Source organism: Panthera pardus, unplaced genomic scaffold, assembly GCF_024362965.1.
Source record: "Panthera pardus isolate Hobbes unplaced genomic scaffold, ASM2436296v1 HiC_scaffold_8, whole genome shotgun sequence".
NCBI classification, from domain to species: Eukaryota; Metazoa; Chordata; class Mammalia; order Carnivora; family Felidae; genus Panthera; species Panthera pardus.
The window spans coordinates 13,639,843-13,663,452 of record NW_026527013.1 but is presented as its reverse complement, the minus strand read 5'-3'; the positions used below and the strand labels follow the sequence as shown (position 1 = coordinate 13,663,452).

General features: G+C 53.2%; 3 protein-coding genes across 5 annotated transcripts; 1 reads left to right on the top strand and 2 right to left on the bottom strand.

Moving 5' to 3' along the window:
- Positions 1-1,093: 1,093 nt before the first annotated feature.
- Positions 1,094-6,327, top strand: RAB3A (RAB3A, member RAS oncogene family). The gene is made up of 5 exons (XM_019416350.2): positions 1,094-1,261; positions 2,433-2,660; positions 3,793-3,911; positions 4,488-4,612; positions 5,468-6,327. The coding sequence occupies exons 2-5, from the start codon at positions 2,433-2,435 to the stop codon at positions 5,656-5,658; spliced, it is 663 nt and encodes a 220-aa protein (XP_019271895.1). The 5' UTR covers positions 1,094-1,261; the 3' UTR covers positions 5,659-6,327.
- Positions 6,328-6,378: 51 nt separating this feature from the next.
- Positions 6,379-9,173, bottom strand: MPV17L2 (MPV17 mitochondrial inner membrane protein like 2). Of its 3 annotated transcripts, none has more exons than XM_019416354.2 (5): positions 8,735-9,173; positions 7,900-8,070; positions 7,080-7,156; positions 6,859-6,987; positions 6,379-6,655 (listed from the first exon to the last, which is right to left on the bottom strand). In XM_019416354.2, the coding sequence occupies exons 1-5, from the start codon at positions 8,919-8,921 to the stop codon at positions 6,626-6,628; spliced, it is 594 nt and encodes a 197-aa protein (XP_019271899.1). In that variant the 5' UTR covers positions 8,922-9,173; the 3' UTR covers positions 6,379-6,625. The 3 variants fall into 3 exon arrangements, with proteins under 3 accessions (XP_019271899.1, XP_019271898.1, XP_019271896.1); XM_019416353.2 differs by having other exon boundaries at positions 6,771-6,987; positions 8,735-9,162; XM_019416351.2 differs by having other exon boundaries at positions 6,379-6,987; positions 8,735-9,158.
- A 10,509-nt stretch (positions 9,174-19,682) lies between these two features.
- IFI30 (IFI30 lysosomal thiol reductase) lies at positions 19,683-23,130 on the bottom strand. The gene is made up of 7 exons (XM_019416349.2): positions 22,950-23,130; positions 21,767-21,949; positions 21,610-21,684; positions 21,269-21,361; positions 20,293-20,445; positions 20,054-20,107; positions 19,683-19,969 (listed from the first exon to the last, which is right to left on the bottom strand). Exons 1-7 carry the CDS (start codon positions 23,076-23,078, stop codon positions 19,907-19,909), a joined length of 750 nt encoding a protein of 249 aa, XP_019271894.2. The 5' UTR covers positions 23,079-23,130; the 3' UTR covers positions 19,683-19,906.
- Positions 23,131-23,610: the final 480 nt, after the last annotated feature.

The window sequence follows — 23,610 nt, the reverse complement described above, 5'->3', positions numbered from 1 at the left end:
GAGGGGCAGGGATCCAAAACGGGGGAAAGGGTCTTGTTCTCCTGCCCCCCCCCCCAATTCTGACATTTCCCCCTCAAGATTTGGGAGGATAAATGACTGAGCAGCTCAGCCCCCAAAGTCTCCAATCTCTTGAGTCTTCTTTCCCCAGATGGAGGGAGTGGGTCCCCTGTCTAAGTCAGTGACCAGGCACGGGTAAAGCATCTTCCAGCCCCATCTTTATGGCTGGGTCTTTGAACCTCGCTCAGACCCTCCCTGTTTCCTGGTTTCTTGTTTTTTGTTTTTGTTTTTTTTTAATGCAGGCTTTGGGCATTTAGGAGGTAGGCCGTTTCTCTGCCCCACTTCAGCACGGTCTTCGAATTTTTCTCCGGAAAGTGGGGCGCAGGGAGAGGAGGGGTTCCTGTAGTGTCAGCCCCTTCCTTCTTTTCTAGGAAGTGGTTCTCTTGATCCCTATTTCTTCTTTCTTCTTTTTCATCTCAGAAACGGGATCGGGCATCTACCAGCCCGGTCCTCTTTGGGGATCTTACACCTCGGAAATTGGTCTCTCTTGACCCCTATCTCCGCTTTTTCTTCATTTGTACTTATTTTGAACCCCATAAATAGGGGACATGGAGCATCCCTCGGATGTCTGCTCTTTTCTGAAATTGGGAACAGAGTGCTTTTAATAAGAGGTCGCCGTCCGCTGAAGTCTCAGGCCAAAGGCGGGCGGGGTCGGGGGCGGGGAACGGGAACGCCCCCTGAAGACCCAGGCTTAGCGAAGGAAGGCCTCGACCTCTCATCCCTGCAACCATATGGGAACCACTATTGGACAAGAGAAGAAAGGTGATTATCTCTGATCGGCTATTCAGTCCGTCGCTCCGGAGCTTGAGCCAGTGACAGGACGCCACTCGCCCCCGCCTCCATGACGCAAGCAGGAGGCGGAGCAGGTAGGCACCGCCCCCGCGCACTACTGGCTGAGCACACTGGTTCCCGCCCCGTTCGTGGGTTAATCTGCGTGGGAGCCCCGCCCCCTGGCTCTGTGTGCGTCAGTGGGCTACTTCTCCAAGCGCGGCTCCGCCCCAGGATGGCGTCACGGCTACATCTGCATATGAGGCCCCGCCTCACTCTTTGCAGGACGTCACCGCGGACTGCAGGGGCCTGAGCCGCTGCTGCCGCCGCCGCTGCCCCTGTCGCGTAGCCCCATATCAACTCACGGGGGCCCTGTCACCACAGCTGCCGAAAAGTCGCCACCGCTAGGGTCACCACCGCATCGGTGCAGGGCAAGGTGAGTTCCCGGGCGGCCTGGTTCGCCGCCTCAGCGAACACCTACATAACCTTCATTTGACTGAGGGGCTTGCAGGGTAGGGGACGAGGTTGGCTAGGGTCAAATGGGAAGAAGGGTGCGGCGATCACAGCCCTTGTAAGGGTAGGGCCCTGGTTCCCCCTACCTGCCGGAATCTCACCCCCACCCCCCACCCTCGGCCTCTGCGGCGGAGGGGGAGGGGAGGTGAGTGCCTTGCGGGAAGCTTTGCGCGCGGGAGGTTCTGTGCGTGCGCGTGCGCGTGGTGTGAACACACGTGTGCGCGCCCGCCTGTGCCAGCGGGTGTGTGTGCATAGCCTTTTGCTTATGTACCAGGGTATGCTCGTGTGACCCTGTGGGTGTCCCGACTCCCGTGAGTGCGTGCTGCACGCGTGTGGAAGGAGACGCATGGACTGTGATGTGCGTGCACGCCGTGTCCATACGTGCACTGGAATGCGTGCCCGCGTGGGTGATGTGTACACGCCCGCATGGGTGGAGGGCGTCCTGCGCACGGGTGGGCTTGTCACATTTGTATATGCGTGTTGGTGTGCAGACAAGTGTCTGCGTCTCTTTCCTGTGCATCGAGTGTATTCGACTCTCATGTGCACACGCGTGTACGGGTGTGTTCCCTGCTGCGTGCACGTGAACGTGTGCACGCCCCGTGCCTGTCACATGACCAGCTGCTTTAGCCCGATCTCTCCTATCTTGGGAGTCTAGGGGAAGGGGGTGCTGCGACTCGCATCCCCGCGGGATCGTACACGCGTGTGCACGTGCGCCGGAGCAGCTCCGTTCTGAGGAACATGAATGATTGATGGGGGGCGGGGCCGGCTGCAGTCACCCCTACCCACCTAGCCTTCGGGTTTAGGATTACAGTCGGACCTGGGACCTGGGCCGAGGGCGTGCTGGAGGGGCTTGCTGGGGTGTCCCTACCCCCACCTCTCTGAGCTCCTCCTCTGACACTTCCGGCCTTTCAAGGTCACCGCCGTCCTTTGCCACGGCCCCACCATTAGCACTGGGGCTTCTAATGAGATAAGGGTAATCTCAAAACACTAGTCCCCCTCAAGAGCTCTGGAGTTCTCTGCACCCTGTGCCTGGGGCTTAGGCAGTTGGTGGTGGAAGGGGACTCCTCAACCTCACCTACACCCCACACACCCAGATGGCGTCGGCCACAGACTCACGCTATGGGCAGAAGGAGTCCTCGGACCAGAACTTCGACTACATGTTCAAGATCCTCATCATTGGCAACAGCAGCGTGGGCAAGACGTCTTTCCTATTCCGCTATGCAGACGATTCCTTCACGCCTGCTTTTGTCAGCACTGTGGGCATAGACTTCAAGGTCAAGACCATCTACCGCAACGACAAGAGGATCAAGCTGCAGATCTGGGTGGGTCCAGCTGGGAAGCTCCTGTCTCTCACTTGCCCTTCCCAGAAAAGCAGCCCCAGCTTTGTCTGTTCCCTGTCTGGATTCATTCATTCACACACTGGGCATTTATCAGGTGCCTCCTGTGTGTCCGGGGGCTAGAGGCCCAGAATAGAGTGCTGTTGTTCTCGCATGGGTGCCTAATCACTGCTCTCTGGGTGTGGGGAAGGAGCAAATGCTGGGTCCTTTCCTATGCCTTGCTATTGTCAAGAGCATCACTTGGCTTGGTGCCTCAGTTTCCCCATCTTTAAGCTCTTTCATATGAGTCTGTATTCGGTTTCAGCTGGATCTTGGCCCCCCAACCTCGTTCCCTGGGACAGGAGCCGGCACCTTCCCCGGGGTCTACTGGTCACCTCCCTTAACCCCATAGAGGCCTGAGGGAACCTGTTAAATCCCAAGTCAGAGCCTTCCCTTCTCTGTTTCTTGCTCTCCCATGGCCCCTACCTCATTCCGGGTAAAACCCATACCTGTCCCCTGGCTTAGGAGTACCCCCCTCTCCCCCGGTGTGGGAGCCCCTGCCTGGTCGGTCTCCTTCCACCTCCGCCTCCTTACCGTTCCTCAGATGTTCCAGGCACAGACCCACTTCAGGGCCGTTGCCTGGGCTGTGCCTTTTGCCTGGATTGTCTCTCCCTTAATCCCCACATGGGTCCCTCCTCCTTTCCTTCAGCTTTTAAAACCATACCCTCGCCTGCACTGCCTGTCCTTCCTTGTCCAACTTTATCTTTCTCCTCGGTCTTTATCACCCTCCAACATAGGATACGTTTTCTTCTTTTTTATGTGTTTATCGTCTGTTTCCTATCCCGGGTTGTCAGTTTCACAAGGCAGTGATTTTTGTCCATTTTGTTAACGGCTGTGCCCCCAGTGCCCCGCACAGGGTGTGGCACAGGTCACTGCCCAGGTATGGTGAAGGAGTGATGGAATGATTCTGTAGGTGCCTGCCTCTGGAGGATGATGGAGCACGATGTATGTGGCCAGTCTGCTTTCCCTGAGCCACCTCTGGTCCCCAGGGGGGCTGGGCTGGACAACCTCAGGGCTTATTTCCATTCTGAGGAGCTTATGTGTGGGTCCTCTCTGACCCCTGTCTTTTCTTCCCCAGGACACAGCAGGGCAAGAGCGATACCGGACCATCACCACGGCCTACTACCGGGGTGCCATGGGCTTTATCCTCATGTATGACATTACCAACGAGGAGTCCTTCAACGCCGTGCAGGACTGGTGAGCACACCCCATCCCCTCGCAGACTGTCTTCAGAACTGGGTTTGATGCGAAGCCCCAGCTGCCCTGGCAGAAATGTAAATACAATACTAGATTCTCAGACCTGCCGTCAGTCCGTAATCATTAAAGCTTGGTAGCATTGGCTCGAACTAAGGGGAGAGAAAAGGGCTTCATTTCAGATGGAAGAATGAAATATGAAATATGTAGAGAGAAAAAGTCAGGGCGGGGGCAGAGAATAGGACAGTTCTCATAGGTGAAAGGATATAAACGTTTACATTCCTGCCCAAAGTAATGCTAAGTTTTAAGGAAATTTCTGAGTTTGCAGAGGACGGAGAAATTCTCTCTGGGGGACAGGGATCTGGGAAGGAGGGCTGCTTGAAAGGGGTTTCGAAGGTCTGGGAGCCTCAGAAGCGTGTTCCTGGCAGGACACAGGCTGGAAGAAGGGACCAAGTCTGCCAAGTTCAAGGAATAATCAGGAGGTGGGGGACTAGAGTGGGGTGAGGGGGGGAGGAGACAAAAGGACGCTGGAGCCAGGATCCTCCCAGCCCTGACCCCACCCGTCACCGCCTCCTCCAGGTCGACCCAGATCAAGACCTACTCATGGGACAATGCCCAGGTGCTGCTGGTGGGGAACAAGTGTGACATGGAAGATGAACGGGTGGTGTCGTCAGAACGTGGCCGGCAGCTGGCTGACCACCTTGGTGAGTGCCTCGTGGGGCCGCACACCTCCAGGCTAGGAAAGCGACAGCGAGGCCCCGAAAGGGAGGGGACGCGTCCAAGATCTCACGGCAGAGCCAGGACAGGGCCTGGATTTGAATGCAGACAATTCACGCTTTCTGCAAACGGCCCTGATCCAGGAGCCGGGAGATGGATCTTGATGGATGCGTAGGAGTTCACCAGGCAGGGAGTTACTGATTCATTCGGATCCCCTCGCTGCCCGGCCTCCTGTCGGGTTGCTGGGCCTGAAGGACCTCATTTTACGGGGGGCTGGGCTGGGGGGGGTGCCTGGGGAGGGGGGCAAGCTCTACCTGGAGTAGGGAAGACCTGGAGGAAGGCACTGGATCTGGTGCTTGAGCAAAGGGTGCTCTTCTCGGGCAGAGGGAACAACTTAGGCAAAGGCCACAGGTGGGGGAGATCGTGGGTGTTTTGGCGAGTCATTTCACACGGCTGGGCCACGGGGGCCACTTGGAGGAAACGTGGCCGATCGTGCAGGGTCCGAACCACACGGATCCTCCGGAGAGGCCGCAGGGAACCAGAGGGTACGTACGCGGGGGAGGGCACGGGCGGATGGGAATGTCAGATGCTGCCAGGGTCAGTGCACAGGCTGGGTCGGCCGGCGGGAGCAAGGAAGTAGGTCTTGCCAGGGGCCTGGAGACCAGAAGGGACGGTCTGAGGGTGCGGGAAGGAATACGAGCAACAGGGCCCACCCTAGAGGGCTTGTTGGTGCCTTTGACAGGTGGTCGGCACTGGGGATCTCCAGATGTTCCCTGCCCTTAGAGAAGGGGCTCTGGGAGGCAGAAGACCAGGGTCCTCACCCCTCCCTTCCCAAACCACAGGCTTTGAGTTCTTTGAGGCAAGCGCCAAGGACAACATTAATGTCAAGCAGACCTTTGAGCGCCTGGTGGACGTCATCTGTGAGAAGATGTCCGAGTCATTGGACACGGCCGACCCTGCAGTCACGGGTGCCAAGCAGGGCCCACAGCTCACGGACCAGCAGGCGCCTCCGCACCAGGACTGCGCCTGCTGAGAGCTGCCCTGCCCCCACCCCCGCCCTCCCCACCCCCCCGGGCCTGATCCAGCCCCCACTGGCCGAGGGCACGAGACCTCTGCCCCCACTTGGCCCCTCACCCTTATTTATTATTGTAGTTATTTATTTATTTATTGGAGATGTCCCCCAGGGGCACGGGCTCCCTGCCCATCCCACGTCCCACCCTGTACATACAGCCCCGTCCCCACTCTGCCGTGGCGTGTCGTGGCCCTGTGAACTCACCGCTTCCCCTCCTCTCAAGACCCCACCTTTTTTAAAATTCACCCCCCATCGAGAGTTACTGGTTTTGAAGAGGGGGCCCGATGACACCCCAGGGCAGGCTCATTGGGTGACGGGAGGTAGTCTGGTTGGCCAGCCTCTTGGCTGTGACTCGCTGGGCCAAGGCCACTCGGGGGGGGGGGGGGCGGGGGGTGTCTCAGCATGGACCATGGGGTGGATCAGAGCCAGGCAGTGACCCACCTGGCTCCTCACCCCCCAAAGTTTTACCCTTTTTTAGAGGTGAGGGCTGCTGTGGGTACTCGCCACCCTGGGACCCCCCCGAAACACCAGACCTGCTCGGACGTCATGAGTGTCAAACGTGCCCCTCGGATCCCCAGGAGATGTCATGACCACACTACACACACCCAATAAAGTGAATGGATGACGCCATGTCCCTATGAGTGCCGGCCTGCCAACGGTGGCCTTGGTCATCCACAGCAATTTCAATGACAAGATAATTTAATAGAATTTCCACAGCCCGTGACCCGAGCAGGATACTGGAGGCCACTCGGCCCCGCCTAAGGCCCCAGATTCTGGAGGTCAACTCCAGGCTCGGCCCTGCTCTAAGGGCATGGGCTGCGTCCCCACCTTGGGCCCAGGGTCCGTCCGTGCAAGAAGGTCTGGTCACACACCCCTCTGGACTCCTCATCGCCAAGTGAGCCCTCATCCTCCAGTCTTGTGGCTGGGCTCAATCTTGCGGGAAAGACTCAGCAGGGACCTGGCCAAGGTCACATCAAACAGCAGAGAGGGGCTCGGTCTTTACCCTGCTGGTGATCAGCTCCCCACCCACCTATTGTGGTTTGTGGACTGTCACAGGCACAGGAGGACCTCACCGTGGAGTGCAGATGCATTGCCGTTGGGGGTTCACACATGTGGCCCCTGAGGAGTCCCCTGGGTGCCTGGTGCACCCACCGTGCTCACCCGGTACTTCAGGTAGGAGAGGTACGTGTCCCAGCCCAGCGTCAGGCCATTGATGTAGGTGACTCGGAACTGGCTGGGCACGAAGAGAAAGTTCACCAGCTGCGCGGCTGGCCAAACGCACCAGTCGGCCTGAGGGGAGGGGCGGAGTGTGGTCAGGGGCAGGGCCTTGAGGGCGTGGCCGCGAGGGAAGGGCGGGGCCCGAGGGGGTGGGCGTTGCCCACCTTGTAGAATTCCCAGAACTTGTCCCGCAGCTCCTGGCAGCTCTCATCCAGGGTTTGGCCCTCCAGGCAGCCAAGGCCTGGGAAGGAAACCAAAAAATGGGAGTGTCAGAGGCTGGGGAGTGCCGGTGATAGAGTAGATGGGGCAGGAGCCCTGAAGGCCAGTGTCTCCGGCAGACAGACCATGTTTTAAAAGCCTTGTGGCGGGAAGGGCCACACACAGCAGAATGGCTGGGGCGGAGATCAAGTCGGTTCCAGTGAGGGAGAGGTTATAAATAAACACGCACCCCAAAGGATGAAAATGCACCCTTCCTGAGGCTGTTTTATTTCCTGCCTTCCACAGAGGAAACAGCCTGGGGGGAAGGGGTGGGGAGGATGGGGGAAACTCATCCTAGAGTCAAGGGCTGGATGACTGCACCCCATCAACATCAACCCCCCGCACCCCATCAACATCAACCCCAGCCCCAGCCCCAGCAACTCTTCCTTCAGCCCCAGGGCCTTTACACGGGCAGTTCTTCATGCCTGCTGGCTCCTTCAGGTCTCAGCTGAGTGTCCTCTCCTTTGGGCAGCCCTCCCAGCCATTGCCTTGGGCCCACCTGATCCTGTCCCCATCCCTCCAACACTAAGGATCATTGTCTGATTCTGCCGTTCATACCTGCCCCCGACGGGTCTGTCCTGTTACCACTGGGACACAGCACCCAGGCCCGAGCCACTCACAGAAGAGCACGTCAGAAAGGCACTTCAGCATCCTCCTTAACACAAAGCTGGCTATGCCCCTCCTGACGTGCGGAGGGGCAAAGCCCAAGCTCACAAGGCTCCTTACCTAAGAAGTACCAGACGCCTAGCATGGGAGAGGCCACCAGCTGGTCGATGAGGACCTTCCTGAGGACGTTTGGGAGGCCACGGAGGCCGGACGCTGGGAGCAGGTGGTCCAGCCAGAGGTACCAGTAGTGCAGGAAGGGGCCCATACTGCAGCCCACTGCAAACATGCTAGCTGAGAGCAGTCCAAGAGTCGGGGAGGGGCGGGGGGGGGGGGGCGGGCACGTCAGGCCAGCAAATCCCCCCATCCATTCCCTCCCTGGTTAACCTCCCTCCCTGATTAACCTGAAGTTCTCCCTGAGCCCAGCCGGACGATCTTCCATGACAAGCCCCACTGCCAGGCACCGTCCCAGTGGCTCCTCTCCCGTTTTCTCTCATCCCCTTCACCACCCTCTGAGCAGGTTCTACCGCTGCCCTGCTCTCCGGACGAGGAAACAGGCACAGCGGGTTGGGAAGCGTGGGGCCAGGGCACAATCCCAGGCTGACTGGGTCCGGAGGCTGAGCTCTCGACTACCCTGGGTGCGGTTTGGTCTCTGTGCAGAAGGGAGGGAAGCTGACAAGGGGATGAGTGGGGACGAGGCCTGGCGGGTGGAAGTGGACAGAAACTGGATATGGGAGGAGGCAGGGACCAGGAAGTAGGAGGAGATGGGAGACCTGGAGCGGGGACGGGACAGAGACCCCGTGGTGGAGACCCGAGGGTGGGTTTTGAGGGTCTCGGGTGCACGCCAAGGTCAAGGGTCCTGCCGGGAATTAGGGCCACGGGTCAGGGATCTCCAAATCTGAGGTTGGGGCCAAAGATCCTCCGGGGCCAGGGGCCAGTATAGCGCCGGCCTCCTCACCTGAGCGCCGCGGGTCGAATTTCTGGCCAGGCCGGGCGCGGACCTCCCAGGATTGGCGCACGCCGTCCCCGGCCGCCATGAGAGCACCGCAGCCCAGCGTGTTGGTGACGAGCAGCGCACGACCTTGGAACAGGGGCTGCCCCACGGCCCACAGACCGCGCAGCCAGCGCCTGCCGCCGGAAGCCATAGCCCGCCGCTACTCTGGAACCCGCGCCGGGATCACCGCCCTCCCGGTGCTGGCCAATCGCACTCTGTCTTCGCTTTCTGCACGCCCGCCCCAGTCCTCGCCAGTCAATCACTGACCGCAGGTCGCTCAATTTTGCGGGCCTCGAGAGGTATTAGCCAATAAAAGACCGGCATCCCATCCCCGGGCCGGTCGCTGAATGAAGCCAGTCGTTGCCTTCCGCACCTTACGGACCAATCGCAAATAGGCGTCTCACTGCAACACGCATATCAAAGGCTGACTGCCCCTCGTTTCCCCGCCCCTTTCTGCGCCGACCAATGGACAGCCGTCGCCACACTCTTACCGACCAACCCACTACTGCACTGACCAATCACAGACAAGCGTTATGCCGGCGAATCACTGCCGGTTGTCCCGCCTCCTGTGTTGAGATGGTCAATTTTGTTCTCATTTTTAGTTGCCCTCCAGGTTCTCGGATTCTCCCGGAATTCCTGAGAAGGAATGCGACCCGTGACCACGACCGCTCCCGCGGCAGAAATCTAATCCCGCAGAGGGGCGCCTGGGTGGCTTGGTCGGTTGGGCACCTGACTTCAGCTCAGGTCATGATCTCAGCGCTTGTGAGTTCGAGCCCCGCGTCGGGCTCTGTGCTGACAGCTCAGAGCCTGGAGCCTGTTTCGGATTCTGTGTCTCTCTCTCTCTCTGCCCCTCCCCTGTTCATGCTCTGTCTCTCTCTGTCTCAAAAATAAATAAACATTAAAAAAAAAAAAAAAAAAAGAAATCTAATCCCGCAGAGACTCACGGAACTGGGGGAGAGATACAGTTCTGATACGCGCGCGGCCCAGTTGGAGGCTGATCCGGACATTGACCTTGGTCCTGACTTTAGCTGGGTATCTGACCTCAGTTCCAGAATAATAACAATTAAAACGTTAGGCACCGTTCTGGGCACATTACATGCATTAATTTATTTCCCAGCAGTTATACAAACAATTATATCCCTATTTTACCTCCCGTGTTCCTGTAGGGGAAAATAGGAGTTTCAGTGGAAAGCTGTGGCTTAGAAGGAGCCAGGGTGTCGCAAACTGTGGCCTGTGGGCCAAATCCTGTTGCTGTTTTTGTGAGGCTCACGAGCTAAAAATGTTTCTTACATTTTTTTAAGTGTGTGAAATAGTTGAAATAAAATTTCTGGACGCGAGAGAATCCGTTTTGAAGCTCCATTTTACTTTCCAACTAGTGAACTCTTGAGCTGGGCTGGACAGCAATCGTTTTACCAGCAGATGCTCATAAAATTTTTAAGAGTAATTGGCATTCGGATCATATGGAGAAAGTAAATTAATAAATACCAGGGACAGTTTCATTTGATCGCACCAATAAAATAACAATAGTAATCAGAAGTGACTCAACTGGTCAGCACCAAATTAGCAGGGTTTTTTTTTTTTTTTCTCCTTTATCTAAATCATGTAATTACCGTTTTCTTCTTTCTCATAAAATCCGTTTGCTTCCCCACATGAGAGGGACACTTTTCTGGTTACTCAGGAATCTGTGCTTCCTGAAGTGTAATTCTGGGACCCCGGATTAAAGCCTTTGTTCCTTTTCAGTTTCACCTCCTTTTCTCAGTTTACAAATGGCTGGGGAAACAAATCAAAATAAGATTCCGTAACATGAAAATTACACGAAAATCAAATTTCTGGATCCGTAAATAAAATTCTATTGGAACGGAGACATGCTCATTCGTTTCTGTATTGTCTACCCTCACTACAATGAGTAGTCGCAACAAAGACTATGGTCTGCAACAACTATTTTGCTATATGCCCCTATACAATAAAAAAATTATTGGGGCGCTGGCTGGCTCAGAATAAAAAAATTATTGGGGCGCTGGCTGGCTCAGCTGGTGGAGCGTATGGCTCTCGAACTTCGGGTTGTGAGTTTGAGCCCCACTTTGTGGAGATTACTTAAAAATAAAATCTAGGGGCGCCTGGGTGGCGCAGTCGGTTAAGCGTCCGACTTCAGCCAGGTCACGATCTCGCGGTCCGTGAGTTCGAGCCCCGCGTCAGGCTCTGGGCTGATGGCTCAGAGCCTGGAGCCTGTTTCCGATTCTGTGTCTCCCTCTCTCTCTGCCCCTCCCCCGTTCATGCTTTGTCTCTCTCTGTCCCAAAAATAAATAAAAAACGTTGAAAAAAAAAATAAAATCTAAGTTTAAAAAAATGTTTTTTAGGGGCGCCTGGGTGGCGCAGTCGGTTGAGTGTCTGACTTCAGCTCAGGTCATGATCGCACGGTCTGTGAGTTCCCGCCCAGAGTCAGCCCCAAGTCAGGCTCTGTGCCGGCAGCTCAGCTCAGAGCCTGGAGCCCTGCTTCAGGTTCTGTGTCTTCCTCTCTCTCTCTCTCTGCCCCTTCCCCACTTGCACTCTGTCTCTCTCTCTCACAAATAAAATAAAAACCTTAAAAAATGTACAATTTCCCGTGCTTTAAAAAAATAATGAGTTAATAATTTTTAACATGTGCTCATTTTTTTTTATCTGTAGGAGAGTTATGATTTTAGCTTTTCTTTTCTTTCTTTCTTTTTTTTTTTTTTTGGAAAATTGTCCTTTGGCACTCCCTATTGCTGTCAAGTGCCACAGCCTGGTATTCCAGGCACTAGATTTTACTGCATCTTGGTGGAAAAACCTCCAAAATGGCCCAAAGGTGGGGAAAACATCACACTGTTCACAGGACAGAGTCAGGTAGGCTTTGTCAATAGACAAGTACATTTCATGGTGGCTAAAGTTGTGGTGACTCCCAAGGGGTAAGATAATTTCACTGTTTATTGTTCTCGCCTTTGTTCTCCTCTCTATAGATGTGTGCTTTGCTTTTGATGCCTTTATGATGGATATTGTCACCTGCATTGGGGGTGTGGGAGTCTGGGAATCTGGCTTTATGGTCTGACCATTTGATAATTTCTATCGGAAGATTCCTAGTTGCTGGCTGAGAGACAATGGGAGATCAATGAATAATTTCATAGAAAAGGGCGTCTGAGCGGCTCAGTTGGTTAAACATCCGACTCTTGGGGCGCCTGGGTGGCTCGGTCGGTTAAGCGTCCGACTTTGGCTCAGGTCATGATCTCACGGTCCGTGAGTTCGAGCCCCGTGTTGGGCTCTGTGCTGACAGCTCAGAGCCTGGAGCCTGTTTCAGATTCTGTGTCTCCCTCTCTCTCTGCTCCTCCCCTGTTCATGCTCTGTCTCTCTCTGTCTCAAAAATAAATAAACATTAAAAAAAAATTAAAAAAAAAAAAACATCCGACTCTTGATTTCCCCTCAGGTCACGATCTCAGGGGATTCTCTCTCTCTCCCTCTGCTCCTCCCCTGATTGCACTCTCTCTCTCTCCAAAATAATAATAATAGTAACTTCATAAAAAAAGAAATTAAGGACCCGTCAGGAAGAAGAGCTTTTGCTCTCTGGCCCTGTGATATAACCACACAAAAAATATGCCTTTCTGGCAGATCAATTCTTTTGCAAAACAGCAAGGTGCGTAAAGGGTACTCTGAGCTTCCTTTTTCTTCCTGAAAACAGGAGATAACATTTCCAAGCGGAAGGTGGCCTCCCTGTACCAGGAGGAAGAAACACCCTTATCCCCAGAGAGGGGGAGTTGAGGCTGAGGGAATCTGTACAAACAAACCTTGTTAAAATAACTTCTCTCCTTGTAGTCTCCTTTTCCATCATTGCCTCCCTGTGTTCAACCTAGTAAAGAAGCACTTGGGCCTAATTATTTCTCGAGTCTTCCTTTTTCTCATAAGGGCTCCCACGTGTGTGTAAATAAAATCCACATGCTTTTAATCTGCCTGGTGTTAGTCTCAGCCGCAGGCTGTCCTGCTTAGTCACGTGGATGGTATAACATTGGCTGGGACTCCGTTGGCTCTGGGGTCTGCAGTTGGGGGGTCCTGGGGCCTGATGAAGCCAGCAGTAGGTAGGATTTCTTACCTCGTTTGCCTTCTGGATCTCTGGCTCTAGTGCCTGGTGGGGAGAGGATGGTAAACATTTCTCTTTGTTCCCTTCTGGGTTCCGATTGGCGAGAGGAAAGCATTCGGAAGGGCTAGTTCTTTGGATTCTGCGTGACTCTTGTAAATTTGGTTTTGAAGGGCGCCTGGCGGGGCCTCAGTCGGTTTAGTATCTCAAGTTTGGCTCTGGTCATGATCTCCCGGTTCGGGCCCCACGTTCAGTTCAGCTCTGCTCCGATTGCCTGGAGCCCGCTTGCGATCCTCTGTCTCCCTCTCTCTGTCTCTCCTCCGCTTGCCCTGTATCTGTCTGTTTCAAAAAAATAAATAATAAAAATAAACTTCAAAAATGTTCTGGTTTTGGGTACCCGCTTGTTAATCCCTCCCTCCCAGCTGTTGTTTTCCTGTTTGTCCCCTTTTGTGAGCTGAAAGCTTGGCTTGATTCTCTGCCTGCCTGTTGTCAGGTCTGTGTGCTGCAGGGGACCAACCATCAGGTTAGGAGCCCTGAGAACATGTCAAGGGCCAGCCAGAAACGTGGGTCGCACCCCATTTGTGGTTAGGGTCGTTGCCAGCTCTCTGGAGAATGTCTGTCCTGTTGGCTGTCTTTGAGAGTGGCTCTGGATCTTGGGAAGAATGCACTTTTGTGCCCTCCTTGGGGACACCTCTTATGTCCCTGGTTAGGTCATAAAAGCCTTTGGTTTGGGGTTGTTTTTTTTTTTTTTTTTTTGACATTTATTCATTTTTTTTTTTAAACGTTTATTTATTTTTGAGACAGAGAGAGACAGAGCATGAACGGGGAAGGGTCAGAGAGAGGGAGACACAGAATCTGAAACAGGCTCCAGGCTCTGATCTGTCAGCACAGAGCCCGACCCGACGCGGGGCTTGAACTCACGGACCGCGAGATCATGACCTGAGCCGAAGTCGGCCGCTTAACCGACTGAGCCACCCAGGTGCCCCTACGTTTATTCATTTTTTGAGAGACGGCGAACGGAGGAGGGGCAGAGAGAGAGACATACACACACAGAATACGAGGCAGGCTCCAGGCTCTGAGCTGTCATCACAGAGCCCGACACAGGGCTCAAACCCACGAGCTGAGAGATCATGACCTGAGCTGAAGTCGGACGCTTAACCGACTGAACCACCCAGGCGCCTCCGGGTTTGGGTTTTGAATCACTTGGAACAGGTATGCTTCTGTTTAAAAAAATAATAATAAGATTTCAATAGCGCCAGAAAAATTTACTGTTTGTCTGAGCTGAAGCCTGATAAGATATTTAAAAGGACTTTTTTTTTCATTATTATTCTTTTTTTTTTTTTTAATTTTTTTTTAACGTTTATTTATTTTTGAGACAGAGAGAGACAGAGCATGAATGGGGGAGGGTCATAGAGAGAGGGAGACACAGAATCTGAAACAGGCTCCAGGCTCTGAGCTGTCAGCACAGAGCCCGACGCGGGGCTCGAACTCACGGACCGCGAGATCATGACCTGAGCCGAAGTCGGACGCTTAACCGACTGAGCCACCCAGGCGCCCCAACATTATTATTATTCTTAAAGGAACTCTATGGACAGAAATTGGCCTAAGGAGGCTGATATTCTGAGGCTGTTAGGAACTATTTTCAAAGCCTTCTCTCCTAAGCTAAAATGGAAATATATACTCAGAGGGCCACTTGGGAACAAACCAGCATGTGAAATCTCTTAAAAATCTTCTTTGCAAATATTAGTAACTCGTTCCATCTGCCAGAAACATAGTTTGGAGTCAACTATTAAAATAATTTTATTTTTGGGGCGCCTGGGTGGCGCAGTCGGTTAAGCGTCCGACTTCAGCCAGGTCACGATCTCGCGGTCTGTGAGTTCGAGCCCCGCGTCAGGCTCTGGGCTGATGGCTCGGAGCCTGGAGCCTGTTTCAGATTCTGTGTCTCCCTCTCTCTCTGCCCCTCCCCCGTTCATGCTCTGTCTCTCTCTGTCCCAAAAATAAATAAAAAACGTTGAAAAAAAAAATTTAAAAAAAAAAAATAATTTTATTTTTAAATCTATTTTTTAACTTTTTTTTTTTTTTAAAGTAAGCTCGATGCCTGTGTGGGGTCTGAACTCACAACCCCAAGATCAAGAGTCACACGCTCCACTGACTCAGCCAGCTGGGCATCCCCTGAACTATTTTTTTTCATACATGTGAGTTTTGTTATTCCTGTACCTGTGTCATGGCTAAAATTTAAAAATAGGAGCTATAAGACCTCTGATTGTATCTGTCTCTATGTTTATGTGGCATTTTTCTACCTCCAGAACTATTGCTAAAAATTGTCAAAGAGCTCTATTTAATTGGCTTTTTATTTTGTTTTATTTATTTATCTTATTTATTTTATTTTTTATTAAAAAAATTTTTTTTAACGTTTATTTATTTTTGAGACAGAGAGAGACAGAGCATGAACGGGGGAGGGGCAGAGAAAGAGGGAGGCACAGAATCGGAAGCAGGCTCCAGGCTCTGAGCCATCAGCCCAGAGCCCGACGCGGGGCTCGAACTCATGGACCGTGAGATCGTGACCTGAGCCGAAGTCGGACGCTTAACCGACTAAGCCACCCAGGCGCCCCTATCTTATTTATTTTAGAGAGAGAACGTGAGTGAGTGAGGGGCAGAGAGAGAGGGAGAGTGAGTGAGGAGCCTGGAGCGGGTCTCGAACTCACGAACCGTGAAATCCCGACCTGAGCAGAAGTCGGATGCTTCAGCAACTGAGCCACCCAGATGCCCTTTAACTGACCTTTTAAAAAAATGCTTACATAAGTTAAGATTAGTCAAACGAGGTCATTATCTCTGCGTTTAAGATTATAAAATGATAAATTCAACCCTAAGAACAAAACATATGATGAAAGTGAATGGTTTGCTTATATCAAGCATGATACTGAATAAAAAAGGAAGAGAGTCAGATGTTTAACTTTGTAGGTTCTTTGAGTCTGTGATTTTTTTTTTTTTTTTTTCAGAGAGTGCAAGTGGGGAGGGATGGGGACGGGGGAGAGAGAGAGAGAGAGAGGGAGAGGGAGAGAGAATTTTAAGCAGGCTCCATGCTCATAGTGGATCAGAGTTGCACGCTCCACGGACTGAGCTACCCAGGTGTCCTGTGTCTGTGATTAAAAAAAATTTTTTTTAACATTTATTTATTTTTGAGAGAGAGAGAGAGACAGAGCATGAGCAGGGGAGGGGCAGAGAGATGGGGACACACAGAATCTGAAGCAGCTCCAGGCTCTGAGCTGGCAGCACAGAGCCCAATGCACGGCTCGAACTCACAGACCGCGAGATCATGACCTGAGACGAAGTCGGTGGCTCAAGTGACCGAGCCACCCAGGCGCCCCCGTGATTTTTGGTACTTACCTGATTCGTCAACAAGAAAGATAACTTAGGATGTGGCTAGATGTTTCATGACTCATATGTTCACAAGTGATCTAAGCATAATTTTTAACAAACGAGTAAGTTAAAAACATGTAAGTGGGATAAAAGTTTATGAGTGAGTGTTTTGGACCTAATTACGTCTTATGAAAAGTTTGCTCAAAAATAGTTTGCCAGATCTTTTGGGAAACTTGGAACCTTGAAGTTTTGCTAAGTTAGATGGTGGATGTTCATGGAATATCTAGATCCTTTCCAGATAAGATAAAATAGTGAAATGTTACTTACTAAACTTATTGAAGATAGTCCCCTTTGGCTCCTGAATTTTTACAGAGGGTCTAAAGATATTTGGGCCAGTTTGTGAACGTGACCTTTGTCCCATTGAAATATTGTACTGTAAGAAAGCATACGCCTCTAGAAATTATGAAATGGTGGATTTACAGATTTGCTGATCTAGGGCAGAATGTTGACCTGTTCTCCAGTTTACAATTGCTGGCTTCCTGGTTTTCACTGGGAATTAGTGGTATATTATAATTGGTATAAGAAAACAAAACTATTATTAATCAGAGTATAGAAAAAAAAAAAAACCTATATAAAGAATGCAAGGAAAATAGGACCTGGGTGGCTCAGTCGGTGAAGCCTCTGACTTTGGCTCAGGTCACGATCTCACGGTTTGTGGGTTCCAGTCCCGCGTCGGGCTCTGTGCTGACAGCTCAGAGGCTGGAGCCTGCTTCAGATTCTGTGTCTCCCTCTGTCTCTGTGCCACACCCCCCGCCCCCATGCTCTGTCTCTCAAAAAATGAATAAATGTTAAAAAAAAAATTAAAAAAAATTTTTTTTAAATAAGAAAGAGGGGGGCTCCTTGCTGGCTCAGTTGGTAGAACATGGGACTCTTGATCTCAGGGTTGTGAGTTCGAGCCCCACATTGGGTGTAGAGATTACTGAAAAATAAAATCTTTACAAAAAAAATACGAACGAGGAAAACAAAGAACGAAAACCTAAGTAGATATAGAAAGTTGGAGAGGGAGAAAGAGAGGGAGAGAATTTTATCTTGTGCAGTCAAGTTGTCAAAAATCAAATGGATTTATTAGAAGGGTTTTAACAATGAGCTTCAATATCAATAGTGTACCTATGCAAACTGGATTTTTTTTTTGCTTTCTCTGTTAGTTTTTTTTTTTTTTTTAAATGTGTATTTATTTTTGAAGGAGAGAGAGACAGATCCCTGCTTGGGATTCTCTCTCTCCCCCTCTCTCTGTCCCTTCCCTACTCTCTCACGCACTCTCTCTCTCAAAATACATAAAAACTGGGGTGGCTGGGTGACTCAGTCAGTTAAGTGGCCGACTTTGGCTCAGGTCACGATCTCACAGTTGGTGAATTCGAGCCCTTCATGGGGTTTGCTGCTGTCAGCACAGAGCCTGCTTCGGATCTTCTGTCCCCCTCTCTCTCTGCCCCTCCCCTGCTCATGCACCTCTCTCTAAAAACTAAATAAACATTTATTTTCATTTTTTATTTAAAAAATTAAAAAAAAATTTTTAACGTTTATTTTTGAGGCCTAGACAGAGCGTGAGCGAGGGAGGGGCAGAGAGAGAGGGAGACACAGAATGTGAAGCAGTCTCCGGGCTCTGAGCTGTCAGCACAGAGCCCCACTCGGGACTCAAACCCACAAACCAGGAGATCGTGACCTGAGCGGAGGTCAGACGCTTAACCGAGCCACCCAGGCGCCCCACTAAATAAACATTTAAAAACAAAACAAAATAAATAAACTGAAACAAAAAAGGGACTTAGTATGAAAAAAAAAAAGAACAAGGTCTCATTAAGATTGCTCATATCCCTTACACGTTGAAATGATAATGTATCAGATCCGTATCAGGTTAAATAAAACCTCAGGTTAAATAAAATCTATTAAAAAAACCCCAAAAACTTAAGTGATGAATTACTAGGTTTTACTCCTGAAACGAATACTACACTGTATGTTCATTAAATTGATTTTATTTTTTTATTTTTAAAATTGTTTTTTAACGTTTATTTTTTTATTTTTGAGACAGAGAGAGACAGAGCATGAACAGGGGAGGGGCAGAGAGAGAGGGAGACACAGAATCTGAAACAGGCTCCAGGCTCTGAGCTGTCAGCACAGAGCCCGACGCGGGGCTCGAATTCATGGACCGTGAGATCATGACCTGAGCCGAAGTCGGACGCTTAACCCACCAAGCCACCCAGGCGCCCCTAAATTGATTTTAAATAAATAATAAATAAAAGTAAAACAAAAAAAAACTGGGAGTAAAAAAAATGTGTTACCCCCTCCCGCCACTTTATGAGAAAGTGAAAGTCATTTTTACTTCCATTTGCACAATCATTTCAAGATTTCTCATTTATAAACCTCCCTGTTCTTTGAATGCTTCTTTGAACATCTAACCAGGTTTCTTCATTAACCATGAATGAAATAAAATTTTTAACATGTAATCATTTTGTATCAGTCTAAGAATCCTTTTTTTTGTTTTGTTTTGTTTTGAAAAGTATCTTGGGGCGCCTGGGTGGCTCAGTTGGTTAAGCGTCCAGCTCTTGGTTTGGGCTCAGGTCATGATCTCACGGTTGTGAGATCGAGCCCTGCATCGGGCTCCACGCTGAGTGGGGAGTCTGCTTCAGGTTCTCTCTCCCTCTTCTTCTGCTCCTCTCCACCCGGGTCTCTCTCTCTCTCAAAAACCAAAACCAAAACACTTTTAAGGTATCCTATAATATGTCCTGGTGTTCTCAGCCTGGCCTCAACTTGGCATTATAGCTCCAGATTTTTTTTTTTTTCTTTTCTTTTTTTGAGAGAGGGCGCAAGTGAGCAAGGGACAGAGAGGGGCAGAGAGAGAGGGAGACAGAGAGAAGCGGGACTCACCCGAAGTGGGGCTCAAGCTAACCTGATGCGGGACTCGAACTCCCCAACCGTGAGATCATGACCTGAGCCAAAGTCAGATGCTTAACCGACTGAGCCACCCAGGCGCCCACAGCTCCAGATTTTGCTGCTGACTTGGTCTTTGCACTCTGTTCCTCTTGCCTGCAATGCGGGGATCCACCCCCCTGCCACTAGTGAACGCATTCTTCGAAGCTCCCTAGACAAGATCCCTGCTCCACCTTCTGGCTCAACTCCTATTAGTGCGGGGTCAGCAAAAGGGAACAGTTAGTGTTGTGGGTTGAATTAATGAATACCTCCTCTGCCCAATGAACTCCTACTCACCCTTCAGAACCCGAGCCCCAGTGCCCCTATTCCTACGCAGAGCCTTCACTCTCTCTCTCTGGGGTCCTCCTGCCCTGGTGCCTCCCTCTGGCCCATCTCTGCTCCCTGGGGGACCAGGAACGTCTGTCCGGCTCTGCATTCCCTAGAAAGGAGACTTCTCAGGGGTCTCGGCATGGCGTTGGCCGGAAGAGAGAGATCTGCGAATTTATCAAATGAATCACAACATCCAGAAGTGTTTATTCAACTAGTTTCAAGGTAGCACCGTCACCAGTGGGGCAAGGGTCTTGATGTCGGGGCAGGATTCTGAGTCTGGGCTTCGTGGAATGTGTAGAAATTATCCGGACGGTGAGTAGCAGCCGCTGAGAGTCAGGGATCGGAAAAAACGGGGGCAGTGCTCTGGCTCTTCCTCCATCAGCTCCCTTCGAGGGCACCGGCGGTCACTTGAAGCAGAGTTCCCTGTGGGAGCTGGCCACGGGTTGGCAGACATCTGGCTTCTCACCCTGGAGGGGACAGCCGTGAGCTGGCGGCCCCGGAACGAGTCCCTACCCGCCCCCAGCGGCCCCTCTGTTCCCCTTCCAGCTTACCTGGTACAGGTGGCAGACGAGGCTTAGGAGCTGACTCAGGTCTTTCAAGGGCTTCTGCACAAAACACGACAGGAAGTCGTACACTCTCCCCGGCTCCACTTGGCCCGACTAACCTGAGTCCGGCCCGGAAGGGGCTGCAAATGGCTCCTGAGTCTGGCCCCTGCCTCCCAGACCAGTGGGCACATCCATCATCCTGCTCCCTGCCCCGGGGCCACACGCGGGGTTCCGAGAGCTCTTACCCCATTGACGACGACCCAGGGCACATACTCGTGGCGCGGCTGCAGGGCATCTGTAAGCTGGGCGTTAATGTGCAGGAGTTGCATGCCGCGGTCCCCCATTGCACACTCCATGATGGTGTCCGGGGACACGTCCGGAGCGTAGATCTGCAGGCACTGAGGGTGGAGAAGGGTTGCTGGTGAGCTGGAGCATTGCCTCAGCTTCCTCTGTGTTATCTCCCCAACGGTGCCTCCTCCAGTCCCCCCCCCCCAGAGCCAAGCTTCTGTTTCCTCACTGGCAACAGGAGACGTTTGGGTCCACAGCAATGCAGTAAGACCCATAAACAGCAGGTGCTTAATATTTGCCTGAGGGGAGGCCCCAAGGCGAGAGTCTGACTGCTCTGCCTTTCATGAGACCAGACCTGCAGCCCCTAGACTGGCCCCTCTAGCGTCTCATTTTCCTCGGAGCTTTCCTATGTGCTGTTCCCTCCACCAGGAACACCCCTCCGCTTCCTTCTCCAGAATCTTCTGAGTGCTCCCTCCTCCTCACTCTTCTGGCCCTGCTATGACTCTGCAGGGCTGCGGGGCATCCCGGGGTGAGGCCTCTTAGGTGGTCCAGATGTTTGATGAGTGAATAAACGATTGGCATTCATGAGTTACTCCGTTGGGAATTGTTTTTCGTAACCCTCCCGAGAAGTAGGCGGGCCTGTCCTGTCATCCTCATACCCCAGATGAGGATCATCATCCGTATGCCTGTACGTTTCTGTTCATCCAAGCCCAGTTCAGAGGCAGCTCCTCCAGGGAGCCCTCCTTGATCTACCCCTGCCTCCAAAAGATCTTTGTTCCCTTGATTCAGAGATGTGAGGCTTCCCGAGGGAAGGTCACTTTCCTGAGGCTACAGAGAGAGTGGTGGTCGGGCCAAGACTTGAGCCTGGGTCCGTCTGGGTACAGGGAAGCCCAGGGCCTCCCAACCCAGGCCAAGGGGAGGGGTGTGGCTCACCGGCTTCAGGTTTTTCTCCATGTCATCCATTTCCTCCAAGCAGACAATGGTCAGGAAGGCCATATTCCTCTCTAGCTGGTCCCACAGGCAGGCCTGTGGGATAGGGAGTAGACAGGCAAGGGCATGCAGTGGGCCCAGGGCACCCCTACCTACACCACTCTGGGAGTAATCGCGGGTGTCCACTAATAAAGGGGTGAACGAGGATATGACTCAGTGGAGGCACGCAGGCAGAGGATGGGGCCGGTTCCAGTCCCTTCTGAGCCTTGCTTCGGCCTTCCCGACAATGGGCAACGTCCCCAGCCTCTTGCCCCCACCGCTCGGGAATTCTGGGAGCTGCTCACCTCCACCTTGTTAAGCTTGCATTCCTGCTCACCGTGCTGGCATGTGAACTCCCACCTGCCGCTGACATTTTGCTCCTGCAAGGCAGCTAGGTGAGTGCTGGCTGGCCCGCCGGCTGCCCCCTCCCCTGGCGCCTCCGTGTCCCCAGTGCCCACGTACCTGGGCATTTCCATAGGGCACCAGCGTGACGTTGAGGATCTCCAGGACCATCAGCCAGGTCGGGAAGAGTTCTCGGATCAGGAAGGACCGACAGCCGGGGCACAGTGCCTCGTAGTAGAGGCTCACGTTGACAGGCGGGGATTGTGACTTCCGGAGGGGCCCCTGTGGGCACAGGTCCCCAGCCTGTGTGGGAGGAAGGGGTGTGAAGGGAGTACAGCCCCGCTTGGTTCTCTTGCAGAAAGGTAGCTGCAAACAGTAGGTGCTCCATTTTGCCCTCCTTTCGGACGTTGCCAGGTGGAATCCTGACCCTAAGGCTTTATTGCATCCCTAAGTCTTCCTAGTTTTTCTGCAAAACAAAGACTTGCAAACAGTAGGCACTTAATTTATGCACAGCTCTTGCTTTCCTTCAGTTGAGGTGAAACCCCTGGCCCAGGGGAACTGTATGCAGTAAGGACCCGAGGCATGCCCGTTTCTGGTCACTGCCCTCAATCCTGCCTTCTCAGAGGTGCATACCACGGGAGACTAATTCATGCTCATTTGTTGCCACCTCATCCCCCAGAGCCTTGGCCCCCCGAGCTGAGCAGGGCCCTACCCTTGCGCTGACTCCTTATTTATTCTTCCTCTTAAGGGGCCCAGGTGAACCCCTCCCAAACCCCACTGCAGAGGCGGCGCCTAATATGTGCTGATTTCCGGTTTCGGCTGACGGATGGCAGCAGCCAGCGTCTGTGCAGCAGTGAGCAAGTCGCTCAGCCTCCGGGACAACTGCTTGCTCGGCCCCAGAAGCACGCGAGCTCTTTCTTCCCTGGCCGGAATGCACCCAGTAAGCAGCACCTGCAGGGTCGGTGCCACGGGCAGACTTATCTGGGCTTCCCCTGGCATACAGGAGGAGACTCCTTTCCCGCCCCAGACGTACACAGTAGGTGCTCAATGCACCCCCGGGCTGGGCGGGCGGGGGTGGGTGGAGGACTGCCGGAGAGTCTCGGACGCGAGATGGGAAAGTGAAACGAATCCGAGCGCGGCCACGGTGCCCGGGGGTGGGGTTCGGTACCCGCCGGGACAGCGTCCCCGGGACCCTAGGCTTTCCCGGCAAAGTCCGGGGAGAGGGGAGGAGCCGCCTGTCCCGCGTCGCCCCCTGCCTGGGCGTCGGTCCCCGCCGGCCCACCCGCCGCGTCGCCATCCCTACCCGGCAGGCGGCCGCCCCCTCGGGGAGTCTGTCCAGCGAGGACGCCCGCGCCACCGCGGGGACCCCCAGCAGCAACAGCAGCAGCAGCGGCGGCGGCGGCAGGAACGGCAGGGGTGGCGACGAGGCCATCACAGCTGGGCCAGCGTGCGGAGGCGGGAGCAGCGGCCCGGGGAGGGAGCAGCCTTTAACCCCGCGGTGGCCCAGCCCCCAGCCGGACCCGCCTCCCGATGCCCACGCCCCTGGGGGCTGGGGCTGGCGTCTCTAGGTACCTATTGACCTCTCTGGGTCCCTGTCCAGCTTGTCCCCCACCCTCACTCCCGCCAGGTGCTGGGCCCGCCATCCCGAGGAGGCCGTGGGGCCGCCTTTCCATCTCTCTCTACCCCTCCCAGCCCCCAGGGTCGCCCAGTCACGTGAGGCTGGGGCAAGAACTCGGGGAGCAGAGATTAGGTGGAGGCTTCAGAGATAGACACACAGAGAGAGAGAGAGAGAGAGAAAGAAGGGTCTCCATGGGCCCACAGACAGCTCTGGGGTTGGCCAGGGTGACCCAGGCCCCCGTTCCTAGCCTGGGAGCCCCGTCTCCCTACCCTGCTCTCTTATGGGGGAGCAGGGAGGGGCTGCACAGCCCGTCCCCGCACCCCAGCCTTGCGCGGGGAGCCCCTCA

Bases quoted from the DNA above. Each gene is read 5' to 3' on its own strand.
- RAB3A (XM_019416350.2), top strand. From the start codon at position 2,433: ATGGCGTCGGCCACAGACTCACGCTATGGGCAGAAGGAGTCCTCGGAC. The intron at 2,661-3,792 runs GTGGGTCCAGCT...TTTCTTCCCCAG, and splicing joins GGATCAAGCTGCAGATCTGG to GACACAGCAGGGCAAGAGCG. The intron at 4,613-5,467 runs GTGAGTGCCTCG...CCCAAACCACAG, and splicing joins GCAGCTGGCTGACCACCTTG to GCTTTGAGTTCTTTGAGGCA.
- MPV17L2 (XM_019416353.2), bottom strand. From the start codon at position 8,921: ATGGCTTCCGGCGGCAGGCGCTGGCTGCGCGGTCTGTGGGCCGTGGGG. The intron at 7,157-7,899 runs GTAAGGAGCCTT...TTTCCTTCCCAG, and splicing joins AGGCGTCTGGTACTTCTTAG to GCCTTGGCTGCCTGGAGGGC. The intron at 6,988-7,079 runs GTGGGCAACGCC...CCCTCCCCTCAG, and splicing joins AGTTCTGGGAATTCTACAAG to GCCGACTGGTGCGTTTGGCC.
- IFI30 (XM_019416349.2), bottom strand. From the start codon at position 23,078: ATGGCCTCGTCGCCACCCCTGCCGTTCCTGCCGCCGCCGCCGCTGCTG. The intron at 21,950-22,949 runs GTAGGGATGGCG...CCTCCCACACAG, and splicing joins AGGGGGCGGCCGCCTGCCGG to GCTGGGGACCTGTGCCCACA. The intron at 21,362-21,609 runs GTGAGCAGCTCC...CCTATCCCACAG, and splicing joins GCAAGCTTAACAAGGTGGAG to GCCTGCCTGTGGGACCAGCT.